Below are 24,682 nucleotides of genomic sequence, written 5' to 3' on the forward strand. Positions count from 1 at the left end.
CTGTGAGGCCCCAGAGGAACGACAACAGTGGTGGCAGCCAGCTCTCCAGTCCTGGAGTCAGCTCCACTAGTAACTACCGCAGCTTCCAGTCTGCAGGGGCCTGGATGCTCCGGGGAAGGGGGGCGCTGATCTGCACAGCTTGGGGCCTCCCAGCAGCAGGAGCGTCCTTGCTGTCCTGTTCCCTTCCAGCCTCTGCCTGTCCCGGGTGGAGCTCCGGTTCCTGGGCCTTGTCCCTCGGCACCTGGGGTCCGGGGACTTTGCTTCTGGAATCATGCTCCCGGGGCCACGCAGCTCCCTCCAGGGGGAGCCACCCAGGAGCTGCTCCCGGGTCTAGCTGGGCGCGTGCTGCAGCCCTTCAGGGAGCTCGGGGCACTCTCCCCGGGGCGCAGGTGCTCTGTTAGTGTCCCAGGGAGCTGAGGGCATCCCTGCCCCTCCTGGGATCCTGCTCCAATTCCCTGTAAGCGCCTTTCCCTCTGGGAAGATTAGTGAAGCTCTTGCTTTTCCGGGCGGGTCTTTCCTGTCCTGGGGGCACTCTCCTCGGGGCCTTAGTCCGGCTCCTTGCGGCCCCCTCTCCCTTGGGTGCTTATTATTTATTTGTTTATTATTTTTTCCCCGTCTTCCTACCTTGCGGCCCCCTCTCCTTTCGATGCTTGTTATTTATTTGTTTATTTATTATTCCCCATCTTCCTACCTTGATAGAAGCAGGAACTCTTCTCACTGAAGCATTCCAGCTGTTCTCTCTTTAAATCTCAGACTGAATTCATAGGTTTTCAGGATTGATTTGAAGGTTATCTAGGTAATTTGGTGGGGACAGGTGACTTGGGGACCCTACTCTTCTGCCATCTTGCCCCCTCGTAACTGAGTCCTGTTATCTTTTGAATGCGTTCTGAGCTTTAGGAAACTACCTGAAATTGGCAGAAAATGTCAATTTCAAAGAACAAAATGTTTTATTTGATCCGGGAGCAAATAGTTCAATAAATGATTTCTGTATACAAAGAACATCAGCAGTCCCTTATGTATTTCAAGTAAGTTGCTGGGGACTCAACCAACAAAGAGAAAAACATTTTAGGTTCTCATTCACCAAGTAAATATGAAAAACATTTCATATTCTCATATAACTGAGATGTGAAAAGTTTGTAAACAATCAATGTGATATAAAGCCGTAGCCCATGCCTCGAGCACTGATTTCAAACAGAATGAGGTCTGATGCTGGCATCTAGAACAATTAGCTAAGTAAATTAACCCATGTATCATTTGATTGCCTTTCTGACAAAACCCGACACAGCGGACAGATGCTTAGAAACAAAACTAAGTATATAGCTGGTCAATTAATTGTTTAAATAGATTGATATCAACAAATCAGTTCCAAGACAATCTTCAATTTCTTGGCATATATGCAAAGTTTTAATATTAAAAAATAGGAAACCACACCTGAAAGGCAACAAAACGCTTTTATTATCTCTGAAAACTTACTGCTACATAGTGAAAATTATGAATATTTATGCCTTTGAAGTACATATAAGAAAATTAACCAAGAGTAGAGATAAATTATTCAATATCAATAGCAGTAAATAATTTATTCATAAGAAAATTGTTTAATTCTTGCCTTAAAGGATCAATACTTCACAATCACATTTCAAAAAAAAAATTTTTGAGGTCTTTAGGACTTCAGATGAAAGGCTGCGACAGAAGTTATGATCACTAGCATGGTTGGTATTTTAGATAAAGGGCTGCCAATTTCAGAAACAATCATTCTGGAAGTTAACCATTAACATGGCCATTTTACTGTGGACAAGTAAATATCAGAGAGATGGAAAATTGAAACTCCGTTTTCCAATAGAAAAATACCTAAATTTATAATATCCCCCTACCTACCTCTCTGCTTTTCTAGGCAGGCATATATACTAGATATAGACAGTAGCAACATAGGGTAACTGGCTTTCATACAGATCACTAAATTGAATGGTATTATCATTTTTGGTTAATAAGAAGCATGTATAACTAAACATTTTAAACACATGAATCATGATTCTTTGATGACAGGATGCCTGGGTGGCTTAGCTGTTGAACGTCTGTCTCCTTTGGCTCAGGGCATGATCCCGGGGTCTGTGATCGAGTGCTGCATCAGGCTCCTTGCAGGGAGCCTGCAACTCCCTCTGCCTGTGTCCCTGCCTCTCTGTGTGTGTGTCTCATGAATAAAAAAATCCTGAAAAAATTATGTGATGACAATATTCAAAATTTTAAATTAGCCACTGAAATTCCTGTATCACAATACAACATATTAACTTTATTCATATAACTTCAGGCTTATGGTTTTGCAACAAAGCCAAAAGTGTTTTCCTTTTTTGGTTTAAAACTATGAAAAAAATTTATTTGCAATAATTAAGATAGCTGAAAAGAAAGCTGTTAGAATAATTTCTATTACATTCTGAGGCAACAGGAAATATCTAAAGTTCTTTAACACAATGTTCTTATCAGTTATGCAGTATTTTAAATCACCACTAATCATAATCAGGAGCTTTTAAACATTTAAATAGTATTTAATAAATAACCTGGAAGAGAGATTATGATGCTGGCTAATGGATAAAATAGGGTACAGTGTGGGTTGGGCCATGAGACCACAGAGTATTTCCTTCCTTGTCTGCATATAGATAGCTGCAGTAAAGCTATCATGGCTTTTCTAGTTATTACTCTGGGTGTACCCTGATTGGTTGTTTACATAAATGTATATGCTGCAGTCAAGAGACTTTGACTCTTAGACTATAATAAAGTACAATATCTTAACTGATGCAACTCATTTCAATTGTATTCAGACTTAATACATTCATATAGTGGAACCTTTTATATTGCTGGTATTGAGGGGCAGGGCCAATACTTGGTGTTTCTAGGTACGTACTGTACATTTAGCACATGGCATTGTTGGATTTCAGGAAACGTGATTTAAGAAAGATCTGAATCTATATAAAAAATGGATTATAATGTGATTCTACTATCCCTGGTTTGTAGGACATTATAAAAGTGGGAGCGAGAGGCAGAAGGGGCCAAAGAGATAGGAGATGGGGTATACCATGGGCGGAGGAGTTAGGAGCAGCCTGAGAGGCTGGGAAGGACTCCCTTCCAACTGGATTCAGCTATAGCTATGGGGGATTGGAAAGGTGAGGCAAGAGCTACATTCCTTGCTTCTTTCCATTTCCTGTGAGTCTGTGACCTGACAGAACTAGCTTCCTTTAATTTCTCTGAAATCTGGAGAGGTCATAGCTCCACTGCAACTATGTGCTTTCTACTATAGCTATGGCCCTCTGGTAATGTAGGCCAGGATGCACAATAAACTGTTTGTATATTTAATTATTGAAATAAATCCAAACTATTGCTCAAAGAGAGCAGATTATCAGAACTTGGCATCTGGAAAAATCTTAACATAGTCACTGTCATTGTAACTAGGTTTGCTGGCTATATATAGCTCTAACGTTTTTATGGTAAGCATATATTAGGGCTTATCAACTGTCATGTTGTATTCAGAGTTCTTAGTGGTTCAGGTTTACCCACCAGAAAAAGCATATGAAGAATTTATAGAGTGCTTTCCTTTTAAGATTCAAAACCACCATTCCATGTTACTATGTTTACTGGTCTATAAGATTATAAAACACTAATTTAGGAAATAGTTTTATTTCAAAAGCTTAATTGCAGTAAAGACACTGTGATCTACTGTGTTATGGGAGTTGACAGCAAACAATTCTTTGCTGCATAAGAGTTTTGACATTCGCCTCCAATTCAAGGGGAAAACAATTTTCCCCCCAAAATAGCATTCTACGGATTGCACTGCATTTACCTTCAAAATCATTCTCTTACAGTAGGCGATGTATTACTATTTTCACCTTACATATGGACGATGTGAGGTCTGGAAGTTAAACAATTTGTCCAATATCATCAGTAGTATAGCTAGGACTAAATTGGGTCCATACAAAATTAGGCTTTAGTTACTTGACTAGACAGAACTTCCACAAACTGATGAGCATATCCAAATCTTTCCTTCCATTTCTTCAGTCCTATAAGCTTTCCTAGTGTGTAAGTGATTCATATACAAATATCACTACTAACATTAAAAAACATTGAGTACTGGTCTCATGATTTATTTGTAGAAATGGGTACTTTAATACTGGTATTTTCAATAATTCTCAAAATAGAAACAAACCTCTATTCTAAACATAGGCTCCTGTCTAGATCATGATACTTTAGCCTTTCCTCAACTACATTTACATGCGCTTTTATCATTGGTGTCATCATGCCCATACCCATAAAGAAAATAGAATTAAAATAATCAAAGGAAATATGTGACCTGATTCTGAAGATGTGACTTTCAAACAAAGATCCAAAGTGGTAAGCAAAAGCTTTCTGAATACTATAGAATTACTAACAATGCATAGGTACACTTTTTACATCCATAGCTAGATTCCTGGGAATCCATTTATATTTATCTGCTAGTTCCACATGTTTGGTATCTTAAAGTAGGCAAGCCAATGTGCTTTATAAGTGTTTTGCAAAGTTCTTGCAAAGTCCTCTTTAAGGGAAACCTCCTTTTGTATTTCTCTGACCTGCTTCTCTTGGTAATTATGTATGTCAACTGGCTGCTGTTTTCTAACATTTTTCAAACAGTTCTTCCAAGAAGAAGACTCTGAGGTCAGGAGGGATTTCCAAAGTGGGGTATCCAGTTTGGTGTATGTCTGTTACTGAGAGGCCTCCTCTGGGTTTCCCAAGCTTGCGCTTTCTTTGGGAGTCTCTGAGTTAGCTTCTAGTATGACACTGGCTTCAGAAGCCTCTGATTGTAAACTGTCTCCATCAGTGATAATATCTTCAGGATTTGGTGGGGGTGGACAGAAGTCTTCATTGGGGCAGATTAGCTGGAAAAGTGTTTCAGCCTGGCAATGGAAGAAAGGACATAATAGTTTTTGGATATCAGCTTAACATGAAATTATTTTAAAAATAAAGTATCACCCTTTAAAATTTCTTTAAGTTATAGAACTTTATCAGGTATACATGACCTTCTAAAAATCTGCTTTCGGAATTCCATGACTTCTCTCCAATTCTATACATGTATTCAGGCCCACCCTTTAAGTACTTAACTATATCAGTACTTGATCAGATTATTGTATTAGATAGCTGGGTATTTAAGCACATTCATTCTACATGTCAGTAGAAAGACAATTTTCTTCAATATTCTTTAGGTAATTTCCCAATAGAGCCTATTTGTGATAGTTGTACAATCAAATTTAGCATATAATAATTTTAACAAGTCATTGTTAAAAATCAAGAAAATTCTTCATTATTTGTTCAACTATTTCCTTTTCTGGTATAATTTATTTCCCCCTGGGCTTTAAGGAGTATAAAACAGTGTTTAAGATCATGGACTCTGAATAGATGGCCATATGCAAATACTGTCTCTGCCATTTAGTAGCAATGCAATTTAGGGTGGTGCTTAATTGACTTCTGAGCCTTGCTTTCCTTATCTATGAAATGGTAGAGACTAAGCCTCTATATATGGTAGCTATTATCATTGTTATTAATAATAAGATGAGTTAAAATGTCAACATTTTATTTTTAAAGATTTTATTTGAGAGACAGAGAATGTGCACATGTGCAAGTGTGAGGGGAGGAGCAGAGAGAGGGGGAGAGAATCTCCAGCGGACTACCAACACAGGTTGATGTGGGCCTATGTGGGGGCTTGATGTCATGGACCTGAGCAAAACCAAGAGTCAAACGCTTAACCGACTGAGCCACCCAGGCACCCCAAAATGTCAATATCTAAGCTGTGTTTAGTCTGGCAGGGTAAGAAAGTAAGAAACTGAATGTGATTTTAATTAACAACACACACACACACACGAAAGTAAATGTGACAAGAAACACTGCTATTCTATTCTAAACATATCCTTACTTTTATTTAGATGAATACAGCTCATTGTTAGATAAGGGTCCCTGTCATACTAGGGAGCTTGAAATTTATCCTATTGGTAAACAAAAGTCATTAAATGGTTTTAAGATATATCCTGTTTTAAAGGCAACAATGTATTTCTGTACCACTTTAATCCTTCTTCCTGACATGCACATAAAGTCATCCATTAGGCCAGGAGTTGACAACTATGGTCCACAGGCCAAATCCAGCCTGCTGTTCTTGTAAATAAGGTTTTATTGGAACATAGCCACTCTCATTCATTTATCTATTTTCTATGGCTGTTTTTGCACTGCAGTGGCAGGGATGAGTAGCTGCAAAAGAGACAGTAGGGGCTGCAAAATCTAAACTATTTACCATCTGGCCATCTACAGTTGATAGACTCAGGTGGTTGGGCCATCAGGTGATTAAAAGTGACATTTCTTGGGAGTGGATGGAGGGATATTAAACAGAAACTTTTGAGCTTTGATGTGAAGTTAAAAGAAGGATGGGGAGAAAAAGTTTCTTTTCCTTTTGAGTATAATTCAAGAGTATATCTTTTGGATGTGACATTTTCCTATGACTATTCGGAAACTAAATATTTGAGATGCCTGCTTTCCTCTCCACCCCAGGAACTCACCAGTCTGCTGGAGACACTTAGCTCCTAGAAGCAGGAGGATTGAGATCAGAACCTCTATCTCATCTGTCAGTTCCTCTTTTTGTCTTTTATCTCAACCTTGTCTACCTATAGAAGTTCTCCCTCCCCCTTACTTCCTTTCACTCTTCACATTCAATGGTTAAATCCTGACAATCTTATCTCTTCATTCTTGACTCCATTTTTTCCTTCTCTATATAGTCCAGGCATGTATCATCTTTCCTTTACACAACAGCAACATCTCAGAACTGGACTGGTCACCCTGCCTCTAGGGGTCCCCCATGCAATCCATTTCCATGCTGCCTTCAGAGGGGGTCTATGGAAATGAAATTTTGTTTATGCCACTTTTTGGCTTAAAACTCTTCAGTGATTCCTCATTTCTTAAAAGGTTAAAAACTCAAGATCTTTGCTATGGCATACAAAACCCTACGGGCCTATTTCTCTGGTCTTATCATTTACTCCATCCCATCTTTACCTTTCAGACTTTTTGCTTCACTAATATCTATTTATGTACACTTTTCTTAAATACACCATATTTACATCCTGGATTGGTCCAGATGCTGGAATGTTCCAATTATCTTCCATTTGTATGGGGAACTGCTACTCATCTTTCATATCCGTCTCTGCAAAATTGACTCCTAAATAGGGTTCATGGCCCCTCCGCATTATTTTTGAATTTTGGATATTATTCTATTATCGCATATACTGTAATGCACTGTCATTTGTTTACAAGTTCTCCTTTACTAGTAAGTGATTCCTACAGGGATGACAAGGACTGGATTTTACTCAAGTCTAGATCCTTAGTTCCTGGTGTGGAGTAGAATCCCAATATACATTTTTAAAAATTAATTATAGAACTTTAAAAACTGTATATTGTAGAAATACTGAATGTAAATATACCATGACTTATTACTAATACTACTACTTTTCTTCCAGTTCCTCTGTGTCTCACACCTTGTCTCCTTTTTGTTACTTACCTATAGGATACATTTTTCCCCTGATTTCAGTCCCTGTGGCTGGATCTCACACTGTTTCCATATATCCTTGTCATAATCTGTCTCCTAGGACTATCAAACAATTGTAGGCTGCTGCACTACCTGTATTTGTTTTCTTCCTGCTTGTGGAACTCTCACCATCAGCCCATCTGCCACTGGCCCTCACTGATGCCAATTTCCTACAGCCAGCCTCCAGCACTTCCTGTCTCCTCTCTCTAATTGCTAGAATCTTTTAGGCTCAACTGCCATGCTCTGGAATGTCTACCCAATACTTCTTGGTCTACTGTATTTTACTTGTCAACTAAGCCTCAATTGTAAGAGTCATAAATAGAGGTTAGTTCAGAGTAGTTAATTGTTAACCTTTCATTCTTTTTGCTCCCCCACCCTTTTGTAGAAAGAAAGAGCATCAGTGGGGAGGGGCAGAGTGAGAGAGAAAGAATCTCAAGCAGGTTTCACACCCAGCATGGAGTCCAACACAGGGCTCAATCTCAGGACTCTGAGATCATGACCTGAGCCAAAATCAAGAGTTGGATGCTCAAGTGACTGGACCACTCAGGCACCCCAATTCCTCTTGCCCTTTTAAGCCAGAAGTTAGCTTAAAGAATTTCATGTGGTTAAAAAAAATTAAAAAGGCATAATTATATTGTGACTTGGTTTCTTTATATTGGGAAGTATAGAGAGGACACACTGAGCTACAGAAGAAATTCCTATGTTTATTTAATATATATCTACACAAAACAAAAAAATATTTTGTCAGTCTAGCAGTTTAATGTATTTAGGATGTATCCACATTAACAAGATGAAAGTAGCACAGTACAGATGAATGTATAAGCCCTGGGGTCTAACAGACTTGAGTTTAAGTTTTGGCTCACAAATCTACGAGATCTGTGATCTTTGGACAAGTTATTTAGCCCCTTTGGGTCTTAGTTTCCTCATTTGTAAAATGGGCATGTCACAGATACTGATGTCATATGTTTGTAAGGACCAAATGAAATAATATATTTATGATGTTTAGGATATTGTCTAGTACACAGAAAACACTCAATGAATGGTAGCTTTAGAAAATGTGACACTTAAAACTGCCCTCTCCCTCAATGGCATGAGAAAGTGAGTTATACTGCAATATGTGAGCAACTTGATAGGTCATATGATCTATAAAAAGAGTCTTCAACTTACAAATTCTGTACCAAAAGTTATAAACAAATTGCTAATATGCCATAAAGACAACATTCTAAATGGTGGTTAGGCTGCTCACATCAGTAAATTTAAACCATTTTATAGCTGACCTTTAGTACAAAGAGTACATACATTACTATATAATTATTCTTGTTCTCATGGGATGGCACCTCCTAGAGGATGGGGGCTCCTGAAGGAGGAGTGAGCTATCAGTGATCTTGAGAGTAAAGAACTATAGACCAGTCTGTTCATCAGTATGTGTGAGTAAATGGGATACTACCTGTATTAAGAAAAGAGATACATCGGTTTCAGGAAAAAAAAAAAAAACCTGGAGTAACAAGCTATAAAAACTAGCAAGTCACAGAATCACAATTATCACTTGGGCTACTTAGGCTAGCATCATTGTGGTGATAATAGAGAATGTCTTGGTGTGCTCCTGCACACAACTTTAACTCGTATAACACAGATCACTTTATATTTTTAGTATGTTTTCAAATCAAATAGTTCCATATGAACACAAGGGAGACAAGTCTATGCTATTCAACATCTATATATCTACAAATAAGAAAAATAGATGCAAACTTGCTAATTGGTCAAATAAAGTATTTGTTAAAAAATAGAAATCTGCAGGTGGCTTATGTTTGCTACACAGACAAAGCCTAGGTGATGCTCTAAGAACTTTTATAGACAATCTGGAAAACAGAAGTTATCAATTAGTAACTAGGCTAAACACAGGATGAAATACTGAATTAGAACAAAGCTATATAACAACTTGAAAACTATTCATATTTAATAGTATATAATTAGTATCAAAAGTAGCATTATTATTATTTTGTACTATGATAACACTGAAGTCTATCTCCTTGGGAAGCAAATTATCTCATAACAAAATTATCCTTTAATTTATAGCCTTTTAGCTGGTAGTTTAGATCACATTAGAACTTGAATAATAAGCTCTTATGTGAAAAGCCTTCCCATTTTGGTGAAAAAACACTGAAGTCCACTCAGGAAAAAAAATGTCCTACACAAGGGGGTGCCTGGGTGCCTCAATTAAGCATCCTACTCTTGATTTCCACTCAGGAGATCAAGCCCCGCATCAGGCTCTGTGCTCAGCAGGGAGTCTGCTTTTCTCTTTCTCTCTCTGTGCTCAGGATCTCTCTCTAAAATAATAGATCTTAAAAAAAATCACCTAGGCTATCTGGCTGAAAACATGTCAGCAATTCTGCTTGGAAAAAACTGGAACATCAAAGCAAAAATGCCTTGGTCATTTTAAGCCATAAATGTAGAACTCGAACCATCTTGGGTTCCTATTAAACTAATAGAATGAATGATGGATGACTCCCTACTTTTGATATCACTGGTTGAATAGGATTATCCAGGATCACCATTAAACTCTGAAGATGAGAAACAAGGAATGAGACAAAAAAAACCTATAGATACATGGGTTATGGCCTTGCCAGTACAACTAAAAATTAAGTCAATGAAGCCATTTGTTTCCATAAGATCCCTAGCACTAGTTGGATTGAAACTTCCATCTGTGGTCTTAAAACAATGTTAAATTATCCACTTTTTGATTCAATAGACAGATATGCCAATTCTATCTGTGAAAAGTTTAGATTTGTGCCTCAAAAAATATATTTTCTGTTCTTCTCTGTCAGGTACAGAGAAGTGTATTAATACATATACACATGGATCTTCATCTGAATGGAATCATAGTTCACTTTTGGCAGCTTGTGTCAGCCTGTGCTGTACCAGTTAATAGCTTTGCCCAGAAGTGCTATCACAAAATTCCACCTTGATTTAACCTATTCCTCAGCAGCTATGATAGTAATTTTTGGGACACCAGCTTATGTCAAAACATTAAAGGAATTGTGTTAACTCTGAAAAACTGTAAGTTACGTGTTCTTCTGCAAAATAAGAAAATGCTTTAAGACAATTTAAAAATTACATTTTGTATATAATTAGTTACACTCCTTTTGAAATGACTCAGAGATTAACAAAGAAAAACAGTGTATTTCAAAATGATAAAACAATAGGCCAACAGTTTAAATTAGAAGCCATGTTCCTTTAGAAAACTGGCATTATAAATTTTATTTTTCAGAATATATATTTTTAACATCTTTCATCCTTATTCCCACAATGGAACTCATAAATGCTCTCCTGCAAATCCATCATATAGTCAAGAACATGAAAATACTGAAGACTATATTTTAAGTATAAAGAAGCTTTGTCATTCACAGGAAAAAGTTCGGAGGCAAATTACAAAGATAGTATTAAATGATAGACAGGCTCTTCTAGTCTTTTTTCCCCACATTCTAGAGGAAAAAACAATTCACTTTCCCTACCAAACCAACTTTTCAACACAAAACTGAGAAACACCAACAGCTTACCTGTTTGACTGCATTATCATTTCCTAAACCACTGTCTGGGCCAGAGCAGACATAAACGTTGGATGGTAAATCATTATAAGAGTTCCTGCTGACGTCTGAAGAATCTCTCATATTGAAGTAAAGAGCCCATAGAAGCCTCGGTTTTTCAACTTCTTCATTTTCTAAATGTAGACATAAATTTTACTCACATCTAAAGCACAATAAACCTGTCAATTAATACAATTTGTAGCCAATTACTAACAAAGCCGTGATTATATAGTGTAGTAAATCAGAGCTTTGTATGTAAAAAATAGCAAATCTTTATCCACACCCACTCATACATGTATATATTTCAAGTACTGATGGCTTTTCAACCTAAGACAAGTTAGATATCAAAAATTATTTTGATCACTAGTAAGTTACTTAGATATAACTCCAATTGTGTTCTCTTGGATTTCTATTACTTCTACATAGCAGTATCAAAGTGCTTCTGAACACATTCATCCTTAAATTATACCACTGAATAAGATAATAATTTTTTGTTTTATATAAACAAACCAGCTTAAAAAATTATATATTAAGTCAATGATCTATACAGGATTATGAGATGTCCAGAAGACACAAATCTATAGAGCTAGGAAGTAGATTAGTGGTTACTTAGGGCTGGAGGAATTGGGGTGAGGGATTAAAGGGTGTAGAGTTTCTATTTTGGGTGATGGAAATATTCTAAAATTAACTGTGGTGATGTTTGAACCATTTGGTGAATATATTAAAAAAACTGAATTTTACACTTTAGGTGAGTGAACTGTATAGTGTGTGAATTATATTTCAATAAAGCAGTTATTAAAAATAGTATATATAGGATTAATACTTGATATGGTAACTCACTAATGCTTTGTCCTACTGGATTACAAAGGAAAGGCAACCAACAACAAAAATAAGGTTGTGAGACTTAAAGTTGTTTTTAGCACATATTCTCTCATTTCACAGTGAGCATCTATTATGTGTATTAGGTTTGGACTAGGAGCTGGAGATACACAGATAAAGCAGACTTAGCCCTTAGTCTTCTGGTTTTTCATATTCCCTAATTATAGGAGGCCTAGCACACAACAGATATTCAATGAACACTTTCTATATTGATTTTCATCCTGTTTTCAAATATAATCAAAGTATGATATGCTTATTTTAAAAGGCTCAAGCTAATTAATCTTAATACCTAAAACCTATTTCTTGCTATCTTAATAATGATTTCTTTGCCATTCCTCCTTAGAAATGTTATTATATATATATATATTTTTTTTGCTTGAAAACAGAAATTATTACTGTTAAAAAATTTTTGGTGACAGGATTTTCTTTAGCCTAAATCTGAACAAAAAATTCAAATTCTTTACAATGATAACAATGGATGTATATGAAGATTATCCAAGACCATGGGGCACCCTGTAAATCATAAAGAAAATGCTAAAGGTATAATTAGTATAATTAGTTAATTAGCTCTTATTGTTAAATTGGTAATCAAAGTAGAGAAATTCACAGCTAATTGCAGTACTGAATTAATAAGACTGCACAATTCCCCAATTTGGGATAAATAAGATTTTGTTATATTTAATTTAAAATATCTCCACTACAAGAATACCAAATATGCTATTTTTCTAGTTCCTTTTGAATAAACCATAATTATTAGTGTGATAGGATGGAGAAACTCTGAATGGAAGAAATGATCTCTTATGAGGCTCCTTCCTAATGCTAAGATCTATGAATCTAAGGTATCACTAACTTCATGTAAACACATGACAGATGGTGAAACTTACTTTCTGACAAAATAAAGGAACATAAGGAATTCATATTTCACAGCTAAAACCATATGGATCTTAGTAAATTTATTGGTTTTAAATTTAGTTTCACTAAATCTTATGGGAAGATAATTAAACATACTGCCTGTGATTTGCAACACCAGAAGTTGTTGCAAATGTATGCCAAGGAATAACATTACTTGAACTTGTTTTTTGTCTTTTTGAGTTCTACATTGTTTAGTGCTGTGCTTCATAAGCCTTTGTGAAAGCCTAGTTTCCTTGCAAGGAAGTTTATTTATCATAAAAGATAATGTTCTCTTCTCAAATACATTACTTCTTTGCTGGTGTATCTGAGAAATTCCAGTAAGATTGTAGAACTCCTTCTACTTACTTTTTCACATTTAAGGTATAACTGAAGCTCTTTTTTTTTAAGATTTTATTTATTTATTCATGAGACACACAGAGAGAAAGAGAGGCAGAGACACAGGCAGAGGGAGCAGCAAGCTCCATGCAGGGAGCCTGACATGGGACTTGATCCCGGGTCTCCAGGATCAGGCCCTGGGCTGAAGGCGGTGCTAAACCCTGAGCCACCCGGGCTGCCCCAAATGGAGCTCTTGACATATGTTGTCTTAAGTGGGTTAAGGTCTGGAATTCCTTTAGTATTGCCCAGTCCATTTCTAAGCATACATTTAGAGAGTTTATCTTGTATATCCTTGAAAGTTCCAGCTCAAAGAAAGGCTTTCAGTCAAAAGAAGTTGGGAAAAATGAATAATCCAATAGATTATAGGAAAGAAATTTCATAGAAGTTTAAATATTGAGAAGGAACCATGAAGAAGATGAAAAGTTGACATAGGATGAAGATAAATGCTCCAGATAGAAAGGAGTTATCAGACTTTGACCTTAAAACTCTTAAAGAAACATGTAATTGCTTCATCTTTCTTTGAGGTTAGCTGGAAGTCAGAGAGATAGCTGGAAAAATAACAGGCAGTTGGGAACTACACAGTTGTCAAAAAAAATATTAAAGCTGCTGAGGTTTGGCTAGAAATATATCACCTAACCAGGAGAACTGGTTTTCTGTAATAGCTCATTTCATCAATTAGATAGTGTAAAGGACTAAACAAGTAATAGGTAATTTAGAATAAGATCTCTGGCAAATTAAACTGGGATAAGTACAGAATAAAGCAGAAAAAAGAAATCAACGGGTGCCTGGGTGGCTCAGTGGTTTAGTATCTGCCTTTGGCTCAGGTCATGATCCCGGTGTCCTGTGATAGATCAGGGTCCTCGCAGGGAGCCTGCTTCTCCCTCTGCTTCTCTGTGTCTTTCATGAATAAATAAATAAAATCTTTAAAAAAAACCAACAACATTGGCATACCAAATAAAAGCAATACATGGTTTACAGTTACATGCCATATTTAGGAAGAGACTATTTTAGTAGCGTAGCAGAGTAGCACAAGTCCAAGAGTATAGGAGATTGTCATCGCTGTGATCTAGTCTGCATACAACAAACACAAAAAGAAATTATGATAAGGCATTTGACTTTTGAGTGCAACAATTACCTAACATCCTTACCAGCCACGGACCCTAAAATAACACTCTTAAGGGTAATTTCTGTTTTTAGGTAGTTTTGTTTTTTTGAGATATGTAACAAGTGAGATGGGATGAGATAATTCCACATGCCATGCACAATCGAGGGAAAAAGAGAAAGAACATGGTGTAGTAATGATACTACATTATAGATATTTCAAGATATTGTACTAGTGAAATTCTTGTTTCAAATCATATAGAAAATCTCAAGTTCCTGGGTAAAATAAGAAACCATTTAGGATAGTTACATCACTGCTCACTCAGTGCTTTCAAGGATATTCTGAAGTCTGGAAGAATTAATCCAGACTGGTATGAATGGTGAGCAATCACCTAATTTTCTCACCTGTATAATCAGGTTCATTAAACATGGAACACCTGAAATTTTTTTTAAAGATTTTATTTATTTATTTATTTATTTATTTATTTATTTATTTATTTATTTATGAGACAGAGAGAGAGACAGAGAGAGAGAGAGAGAGAGACAGACAGACAGACAGACATAGGCAGAGGGAGAAGCAGGCTCCATGCAGGGAGCCTGACGTGGGACTTGATCCCGGGTCTCCAGGATCATGCCCTGGGCTGAAGGCGGCGCTAAACCGATGGGCCACCAGGGTTGCCCAGAATACCTGAAATTTCTTTGGACTAGGAAATAGGGAACAGTTGAGAGATCTTTGATGTTCTTAAAGGAGGCTAGGATATAGGGCTCTTAGAAGTATTGGTACAAGTACTTCTTAAGACAGCATATGTTAAGAGCTCCAGTTGATACCTTAAATGGGAAAAAGTAAGTAGAAGGAGCTCCACAACTTTACAGGAATTTCTCAGATACACCAGCAAAGAAGTACTGTATTTGAGAAGAGAACATATCTTTTATGATAAATAAACTTCCTTGCAAGGAAACTAGGCTTTCACGAAGGCTTATGAAGCACAGTACTGAACACAAGGTAGAACTCAAAAAGAAAAAAAAATGAGTTCAAGTAATGTTATTCTTTTGGCATACATTTTAAAACAAACTATTTACAAGCTCTAAAGTGTAAGATTTCTTTTTTTAAAAGATTTTATTTATTCATAAGAGACACATAGAGAGAGGCAGAGACATAGGCAGAGAGAGAAGTAGGCTCCGATGTGGGACTCGATCCCATGACCCCAGGATCACGCCCTAGACCGAAGGCAGACACTCAGTCGCTGAGCCACCCAGGTGTCCCTAAAGTATAATATTTCATATCATTATCAAGTAATTAAAACATTAAAATAAAAAACCATTAATCTGTGAAAATAGGCACTTTTGCTACAGAGAAGAATGTCCTGTAATGCACTAAAAGTTGATATTGCTCATAAAGTTCTTTCTCATTTAGGCAGGAAAATGAATTGAGCTTTCTTCTCTAGGTGACTTTGCCTCTTTGACCTGACATGGCCCATTGCTCACTTTATCTGGTGATTCATTTTCAATAACTACAACAGTATTTGTTCTGACATTTTAATTAAAATATGACCACTACCTCATCCTGATGATAAAAAGGCCTAGTGTCAGTGAAAACTAGCTTTTCAGTGCCTCAGTGCACCTGAGGACCCCTCTGAGCACATAGTTCTTACTAAAGAATTTTGATCAGGTTCTAAACAATATATCATTTCAAAATGGGATCAATGGAACCATTAAGATTAATGTTTAAAAAAAATCTAAAATGACTAGAGGATGCTAAATAATGAATATGTAATTTCTCCAGCTCGTTTTTTTTTTTTTTTTTTTTTTTTTAAGAAAATTAAATGCATTTGAAAAGTGAAGAGCAGGACACCTGGGTGGCTCAGTGGTAGAGCATCTGTCTTTGGCTCAGGACATGATCCCGGAATCCCAGGATTGAGTCCCACATCAGGCTTTCTGCATGAAGCCCACTTCTTCCTCTGCCTATGTCTCTGCCTCTGTGTCTCTCATGAATAAATAACATCTTTAAAAAAAAAAAGTGAAGAGCAATGATACAAGATTCAAATTTAGTGTATTATTTGAGACTACCACAAAATGAAATTAAAACAAAAAAGTATGGAAAATTTGATAAACAAGGAAAAAATTCTGTTTTTAAAAGCAAGGTAATTAAAACTAAGGATAAAACCATGCAGATTATCATGTATCATAACTTTACAATCAAATATTTAACAATAATCCAAACATTTATATGAGACTTTCCAATGAATAAAATGTAAATATGAAACAAACTAAATTTCAAACTAAAATGAAATAAAGTTTCAGATGGCAGGATTTTATTCATGTGGCTGAAAACAAAATTAATTATATTGATATTAGATCTTAAAAACGGAGTTTTCTTATGTAAATCTAAATGCCCCACTATATACTATTTCTGCATTAAGAAAACAAATAAGACACAGACACATAGGAGATGAACTAAAAGAAAATACAACAGGTAGGAGTAAATTAATGGCTGCCCAAACAAACATAACATCTAAAGGAAATAAAGATATATGACTCAGTGAGGAAATTGGTCATAATTCAAGTGGATGTGCAAATCCTAAAATGAAAATCACCCTTACTTCATATAAATGAATAATATCCATTAGGCTACTTTTTGATAACTTGAACATAAAATACCTAACAATTTGCTCCATTTATAGCTATAAGAGCTATCCTATGATATGAAGAGAAAAGTTTAAAAATCTATGATTGAAAAGCATTTTTCCATCATGAATAAGTAGCATAGTGGTATTGATATTTTGAGGGCAAAATATCATATCACTAGTGAGCTATACATAAAAGGATAATTATTAGGAGGGATTCCTATACTTATCAATTAATATTGTAATGTTATCTCAGCTTTTTAAAAAATGAAGATAGCTTTTTCTGATACAGGTATACTCATTGTATAGTATCTGTAAAATGAAGAAAATTAAAAGGAAAAAAATAAAAGTTGTCCATAACAGTTTTACAGGCAGTCTTTATTTCTACACATGTAAGTATATATGCATATAAACGGGTTTTTTTACACTTAATTATACATGTGTGTGAAACATGTATTTTTCCTTTACTGTGATAAAGTGCACAATTTCCCGTTTTTTAAGAAAAGAATGTGCTCATTCATGCTACTAACCATGTAAGGATAGTTTCTGAATACATCACATTTCAGTCCAGGTTGCAGAAACCTTTATGAGATATCTAAGAGGAATAAGGTTGTTATATTACCTTTCCCTCATGAATCGCTGATTATTATTCTTACCTGTCTCTGTTTCGGTATATGGAGTAAATAATTTCTGCACAACTGGTTCTAAATCTTCTCTTGCTGTTTTAGAAGATGTACAAGTTAAATGAACCAAATCTGTTTAAAAAAAATAGTAATATTTTGAGTTCCTCCTTACACGCATTTTCAAGGCACTATACCAGTGCCAGGGGAAACAGCTGAGCAAGTTGTGGCTCCTGCCTTTAAGGAGTTTATAATTTAGTAATGGGGAAAATGTAAAAACCATAATATGCTATATATCTGAATAGCTAAAATACGTGTTAATAACTAAGAGCACACTAAGATCCAAGAGAAGTAGCAGTTGATGGTTCATTTTGTAAAACTAGCAGAGTAGAAAAGCTTAGGAAACCATTTTTGCATAGAAAAAGTTTAAATTATCCTTATAACATTCCCAAAGAGGCTGGACAAAGGACTGCTAAGCAAAAAAAATGTGTAAAAATGATTGAAAATGGAGTATCTATTTACCTAGAGAATACATTTCATATTCTTCAGACAGAAGAATCCACTTATACAAACTGTACTGATAAATTAACTATTCATTGTAGGGTTTTCTAAGAAATCTTCCGGGGGAACACTGTTGGCTTAGTTTGAGTGATACACATATTTGAAAATCCATAAAATGGCCTAAGTTAGAGCAGTATATAATATTTTCAGAAATTCCAAATCAGTTCCTTTTTGCAATTACAGATTCATAGAGCCTGGAGTCAGAGAATGTTTGCATTAGAGAGTGTCATGCACAAAAAAGGCCCTTCATAGGAGTAAAGTACTGTAGCCTAATACATTTAGAATTGCTAAAGCCCAACACATAAATATAAAGGAGGGACAAAAAGTTTTGTGTACTGAAAGAAAGGATTAAGGGGATCCCTAAATGGGAGAAATTCTTATGGCCCAGGAAAGGGCTTGGGGTAGAATAGAACAGCAGAAGAAATATACCAGAGAATGACATAAGTACTGAAAAATTCTTTCATCTAAAACACCAGTAAAAAAGTATACCCACTTCTTTTAAGTTTAGACTAGTAGACATAAAAAAAAAAAAAAACTCCAGGAAGACAGTTCAAAGCTTACCATGGAAGTTGACATCAGAAGTGGATTCTCATTATTAAAATTCATTCCATTCTAAGCATAAATTGAGGACTCTTAATAACCATCTGAGTTAAAATCAAATTTTGTAGTACTTACTTTTTCAGGTTCACCAAAGAAAGTGATATTAAGAAGGTTTCTGTTTTATGTGAGTAATGTTTTTACATTAATTTTACATTATGTTACATACCATAACAATGATTCCATTGATTCTGGGATATGTATGGTAATAATCACTCAAAAAATATAATAACCTTCACAACAAAATTATTCCTAATTAACCAAAATTTTTCAGATGCCATATAACTTTGCTGGGGAGAGAGTTTAAACTCCCTAGGCAGTTGCTGAGTTAAATGGGGTATATAACTACAAAGGCAGAAATCCCTGATAAAATTTGAGATAAACTCTCCTGTTTCATAAAATACCAATATTCATACCAAAGTTCTCAATTTTCCAGTTCTTCCTATTCAATTAATGTGTACTAGGGAAAAAGAAGATGAACACAAATATAAATAAAAGTATATTTTGAATATCTTTTTTTTTATTTTGAATATCTTAATAGTAGACTACTGGTTCTGTTTAACAGGTCACATAATAGAAATACATACCAGAGTAATTACATTCTTATGTTTCCTAACAATATATCAGAATTTGGTTCAGGGAATGCTAGCAAAAATTTCTAGTAGTCAAGTCAGATTATCATCTTGTACTTAATGAGTTTTATAACAATTCTTAGAAAGAGAGGCACCTAAGTGGCTCAGTTGGTTAAACGTCTGCCTTCAGCTCAGGTCATGATCCAGTGGTCTTGGGATCAATCCCCTTGTCAGGCTCCTTGCTCATTGGGGAGTCTACTTCTCCCTTCCCTTGGCCCTCCCCCTATCCCACCACTCATGCTCTCTATCTTAAATAAATAAAATCTTTAAAAAAATTCCTAGAAGTTAACTAAAGACATTCATAACTTGAATTCTAATGTCTGAACCCTGATTCTGATTACATGCTACAATATTAATTGACCTACAAATTTAAGGTATAAACAACTATTTTTTTTCTCCTGATACTTTCTGCTTTTCCTGTTATGATCCAATTAATATAAACTACTACTTATTTAGGAAGTTATATATGAACCTCATGGTAACTATAAACCCAAAACTATAATAGATACACCAAAAATTAAAAGAAAGCCAAACATAACACTATAGAAACTCATCAATCACAAAGATAGAGAAAAAGTAATACAAAACAACTAGAAAACCATTAATAAAATGGCAATAGTAATATTTATCAATAATTACTTTAAATGCATTCTAGGAGTTTAATTCTTCTGCACAAAATTAACTTGCTCAATAAATGCTAAAAATGACTACAGATTAGATCAGATGGGGCAAGCGCTTTCCTAGAAGTATTACACTTATTAATACCAATCAACAACTATTACTAAGATTCCAGAAGATACAACAGAAGTGAAAATGTTACCCACTGGCATCATGTAATATTATAACTGACTCAAAATTTTTTAAACCTCGGCTGTACCTTTTACAAATTATGCTCCTTCTACTTCATTTAGCAACTGTTTAAAGTATTAATGGTCTGAAAGATGATGAAATCATTTTTCATCACAATTCATCTGCTGGCAATAATACTGAGATGTGATTGGCATTTAAGAAACCTTAGTGCAAAATAAGCTTTTATTCATAGAACATAGCAGTAATATTTGAAAAAGTTTGGCAAATGGAGTGGTACTCATAATCAGTACCACGGAAACAAAGTTATCTGAAATTCAGAAGGCTGACATCATTCAACATGAATGACAATAAAGAGCACATTTTAAAGTGACAAAAGTACCCTCACACAACTAGATAAAAGAGAGAGAGAAAGAGAAAGAGAGATAGGGACTGAAGGAGGAAGGGAGAGAAGGAGAGGAGTGCATAGGGAAATGCACAAAGGAGAACACTTCCCTAAAGCCATTTAGCTGGAAAACAAGAGGGGCTTATTTTCATGAGTTTTTGCAAGCAGTGAGCTCGAAGGCTAGAGTTTTAGAGGTCCACAGGCTTGTTTGGGATACAGCCCTGACAGCATTGCCCTACTCCTAGAGAGAAGGCAGGCAAGTAACGCTGGGACAGACAGTGCAATCTGAAGATCACCTAAGAAGCACAGAGAAGAGACTGTTCACTCTTCTTGGAGCACATTTGGGAGAGGTGGCATTCACAGAGACACCTCTCCAGGTACAAAAGAGCCAGCAGGCACCATTTCCTTCCCTTCCCCCTCATCATAGGCACAGAGACACCTGCTGAGAGCAGCTAACTCAGTGTCTGTTTAGCCTACCTGCTCCAAATCCCAGGCACCTGCACTCTAGCATGACTGCCCTTCTTGTTCAAACCTGCATCTGTCCCAGCACAGCGAGACACTCCCCTAAAAGACCAGTGAAGGCCCCCGCCACAGCACTTCCATGAAGTTTAGTTTTAAAAGTCAGCAGGCTTGGCTGAGATAGAGCCCAAAGTGCACTGCACTGCTCCAGGCAGGCAAGCAACCCAGAGACAGCATGGAAATACCGATCTGAAAAATACCTCGAACAAACCAGAGGAAATTAGTTCCTCTTCTGGGAGTGCTTTCCTGAGAGCAACAGCACAGAGACCCCTCTCCAGGGACAAAGGAACTGGCTGGTGTCATTTCCCTCCCCCACCAAGTCCTACTCATTACGCAGTCTGCTGGTACTACTTTTCTCCAGCAAGTGTGCATAAGTCCCAGTGCAACAGGTCCCTTCCCCAGAAGACCAACAGAAATCTCCATACACACCATGTACACTGACCAGAGTTCAGCAAGGCTTCAGTTCCAGTAGAAGTAGCATCAGCTCTCATTTAACAAGTAGACCGGAGTACGCCTAGTTAAAACTCTGTACACTTTGGCCAAGGTCCAAACAATCCCCATAGCAGGCAAGAAGAGCCTCCGCAGATATTTGCTTGAAGGATAGAGTGGTAGAAACACAGCAGCAGAGTACACATGGCACACACCAGAGACACTTGCTAGGCTCTGGATATTATATGACCTCTTCATAAAGCCATTACTCTCAGGACCAAGATACATAACAGGCTTTTCTAACACAGAGAAGACAGAGACTTATAAAATACCAAGATGGAAGAATTCATCTCAAAAGAAAGAACAGGAAAAGGTCACAGCCAGGGATGTAATTGAAACAGACAAAAGCAAAATGTCTGATGGAGATTTTAAAGCAACAATCATAAGGATACTTGCCAGGGTTGAGAAAAGAATGGACAAGATCAGGGAGGCCCTTACCACAAAGATAAAGGAGTTGAAAAATCAGAAATGAAAAATGCAATAGCTTAGATTCTAAAAAGACTGGATGAAATGACAACAAGGATAGAAGAGGAGGAATGAATGAGTGATACAGAAGATAGAATACAAAAAAAATAATGAATCTGAACAAAACAGAGAAAGAAGATCATGAGAACAGACAGGGAACTCAGTGACTCCATCAAATGTAATAACATTCATATGATAGGAGTCCAATAAAAAAAAAGAGAGAGAGAAAGAGGGCGGAAAGTTTACTTGAGGAAATAATAAAAGCTAGACATCTAAATCCAGGAGGCACAGGGTACTCCCACTAAAATCAACAAAAGTTGGCCAACACTGAGATATCCTGTGGTGAAATTTACAAAATATACTGATAAAGAAAAGATCCTAAAAACAGCCAAACAAAAGTCCCTGACTTATAAGAGAAGCCCATAAGGCTAGCTGCAGCTCTCTCCAGACTTGATAAGCACGAAGGGAGTAGAATATATTCAAATTACTAAATGGGAAAAATCTGCAGCGAAAAATATCTATCCAGCAAGGCTATTATTCAGAATAGGATAAAGAGCTTCTCAGACAAAAACTAAAGGAGTTAATTACCACTAAACCATCTCTGAAAAAAATATTAAAAACAATACCCATTTATATGCTGCCTACAAGAAACTCATTTTAGATCAAAAGACACCTGCAGATTGAAAGTGAGGGGATGGAGAAACATTTCTTGTGCAAATGGAAGTCAAAAGAAAGATGGAGTAACAATACTTCTATCAGACAAACTAGATTTTAAACCAAAGACAAGAGATGAAGAAGGGCACTATATCATAATAAAGGGGCCTATCCAAGAATATCAAACTATTATAAATATTTATGCCCTCAACATGGAAGCAGCCAAATACACAGAACAATTAATAACAAACTAAAAGACACTAATTGATAATAATACAATTAATAACAAACTAAAAGACACTAATTGATAATAATACAGTAACAGTAAGTAACTTAAACACTTCATTTACAGCAATGGACAGATAATCTAAGCAGAAAATCAACAAGGAAACAATGGCTTTGAATGACACACTGGACCAGATGGATTTATCAGATATATTCACAACATTCCAACCTAAAGCAGCATAATACACATTCTTTACAAGTGCACATGGGACATTCTCCAGAACAGATCACATACTATAAATCAAGCCTTAACAAGTATAAAAAGACTAAGATCATACCAGGAATATTTTCTGACCAAAACGCTATGAAACGTGAAGACAACCACAAGAAAAATTTGGGAAGACCAAATTTTAAACAACATGTAACTAACAAATGGGCCAACCAGGAAATCAAATAAGAAGAAAAAAACCCATGGAAACAAATGCAAATGGAAACACAATGATTCAAAACCTTTGTGATGCAGCAAAAGTGGTCAGAAGAGGAAGTATAGAGCAATAGTCTTACCTCAAGAAGAAAAATCTCAAATACACAACCTTACACCTAAAATAGCTAGAATAAGAACAATGAATGAAGCCAAAAGCTAGCAGAAGAAAGGAAATAAAGATGAGAACAGAAATAAATGATATAGAAATAAAAATAACCAGTAGAACAGCTTAATGGAATCAGGAGCTGGTTTTTTGAAAAAATTAAATTATTAAACTCCTGCCAGACTTATCAAAAAGAAAAGGGAAAGGAACCAAATAAATAAAATGACAAGTGAGAAATCACAACTGACACCACAGAAATACAATTACAAGAGAATATTATGAAAAACTATACCAACAAATTGGACAACCTGGAAGAAATGGGTAAGGTCCTAGAAACATAAACTACAAAAAATGAAATAGAAAGCAATATAAAACTTTAACAGACCATAACCAGCAAAAAAAATTCAACCAATAATCAAAAATCAGCCAAGAAACAAAAGTGCAGGGCCAGATGGCTTCCCAGGGAATTCTAAAACATTTATAAAGGGCTAACACCTATTCTTCTCAAAACATTTCATAAAACAGCAACGGAAGGAAAACATACAAACTCACATTCTATGAGTTGAGCAGGTTCCAAAATAAAATCTAGTTTGTCTGATTCCACAACAAGACAAAGACTCCACTAAAAAATAGTACTACAGGCTAATATCCTCCAGGAATATGGATACAAAAATTCTCAACAAGACACTAGCAAATTGAATCCAACAGTACATTAAAAGAAATATTCACCACAATCAAATGGTATTTATTACTGAGTTACAAGGGTGGTTCAATATTTGTAAATCAATCAATGGGGCACACCACATTAATAAAAGAACCATAAGATCCTTTTGATAGATGCAGAAAAAGCATTTGACAAAGTACAACATCCATTCTCGATATAAACTCTCAACAAAATAGGGATGGGGGAAGATACCTCAACATAATAAAGGCTATATATGAAAAAAATACAGCTAATATCATCTTTAATGGGTAAAAAAGTGAGATTTCCCTCTAAGGTCAGGAAGAAGACAGGGATGTCCACTCTCACTACTGTTATTTAAATAGTACTAGAAGTCCTAAGCATAGCATTCAGACAACACAC

The 24,682-nt window shown here is 36.0% G+C and overlaps 1 protein-coding gene across 3 annotated transcripts in view; it reads right to left on the minus strand.

The window, feature by feature from the left end:
- Window positions 1–1,432: 1,432 nt before the first annotated feature.
- Window positions 1,433–24,682, minus strand: part of CHM (CHM Rab escort protein) — a 244,222-nt gene continuing 220,972 nt past the window's right edge. For all 3 annotated transcript variants that reach the window (XM_035711636.1, XM_035711637.1, XM_025431816.2), the window contains 3 exons: window positions 17,714–17,812; window positions 11,140–11,300; window positions 1,433–4,916 (listed from right to left, as the gene is read on the minus strand). In XM_035711636.1, coding sequence (XP_035567529.1) covers window positions 4,725–4,916; window positions 11,140–11,300; window positions 17,714–17,812 — 452 coding nt within the window. In that variant the 3' untranslated portion in view covers window positions 1,433–4,724. The remainder of the gene's footprint in view (window positions 4,917–11,139; window positions 11,301–17,713; window positions 17,813–24,682) is intronic.

This window comes from Canis lupus, chromosome X, assembly GCF_003254725.2.
Source record: "Canis lupus dingo isolate Sandy chromosome X, ASM325472v2, whole genome shotgun sequence".
NCBI classification, from domain to species: Eukaryota; Metazoa; Chordata; class Mammalia; order Carnivora; family Canidae; genus Canis; species Canis lupus.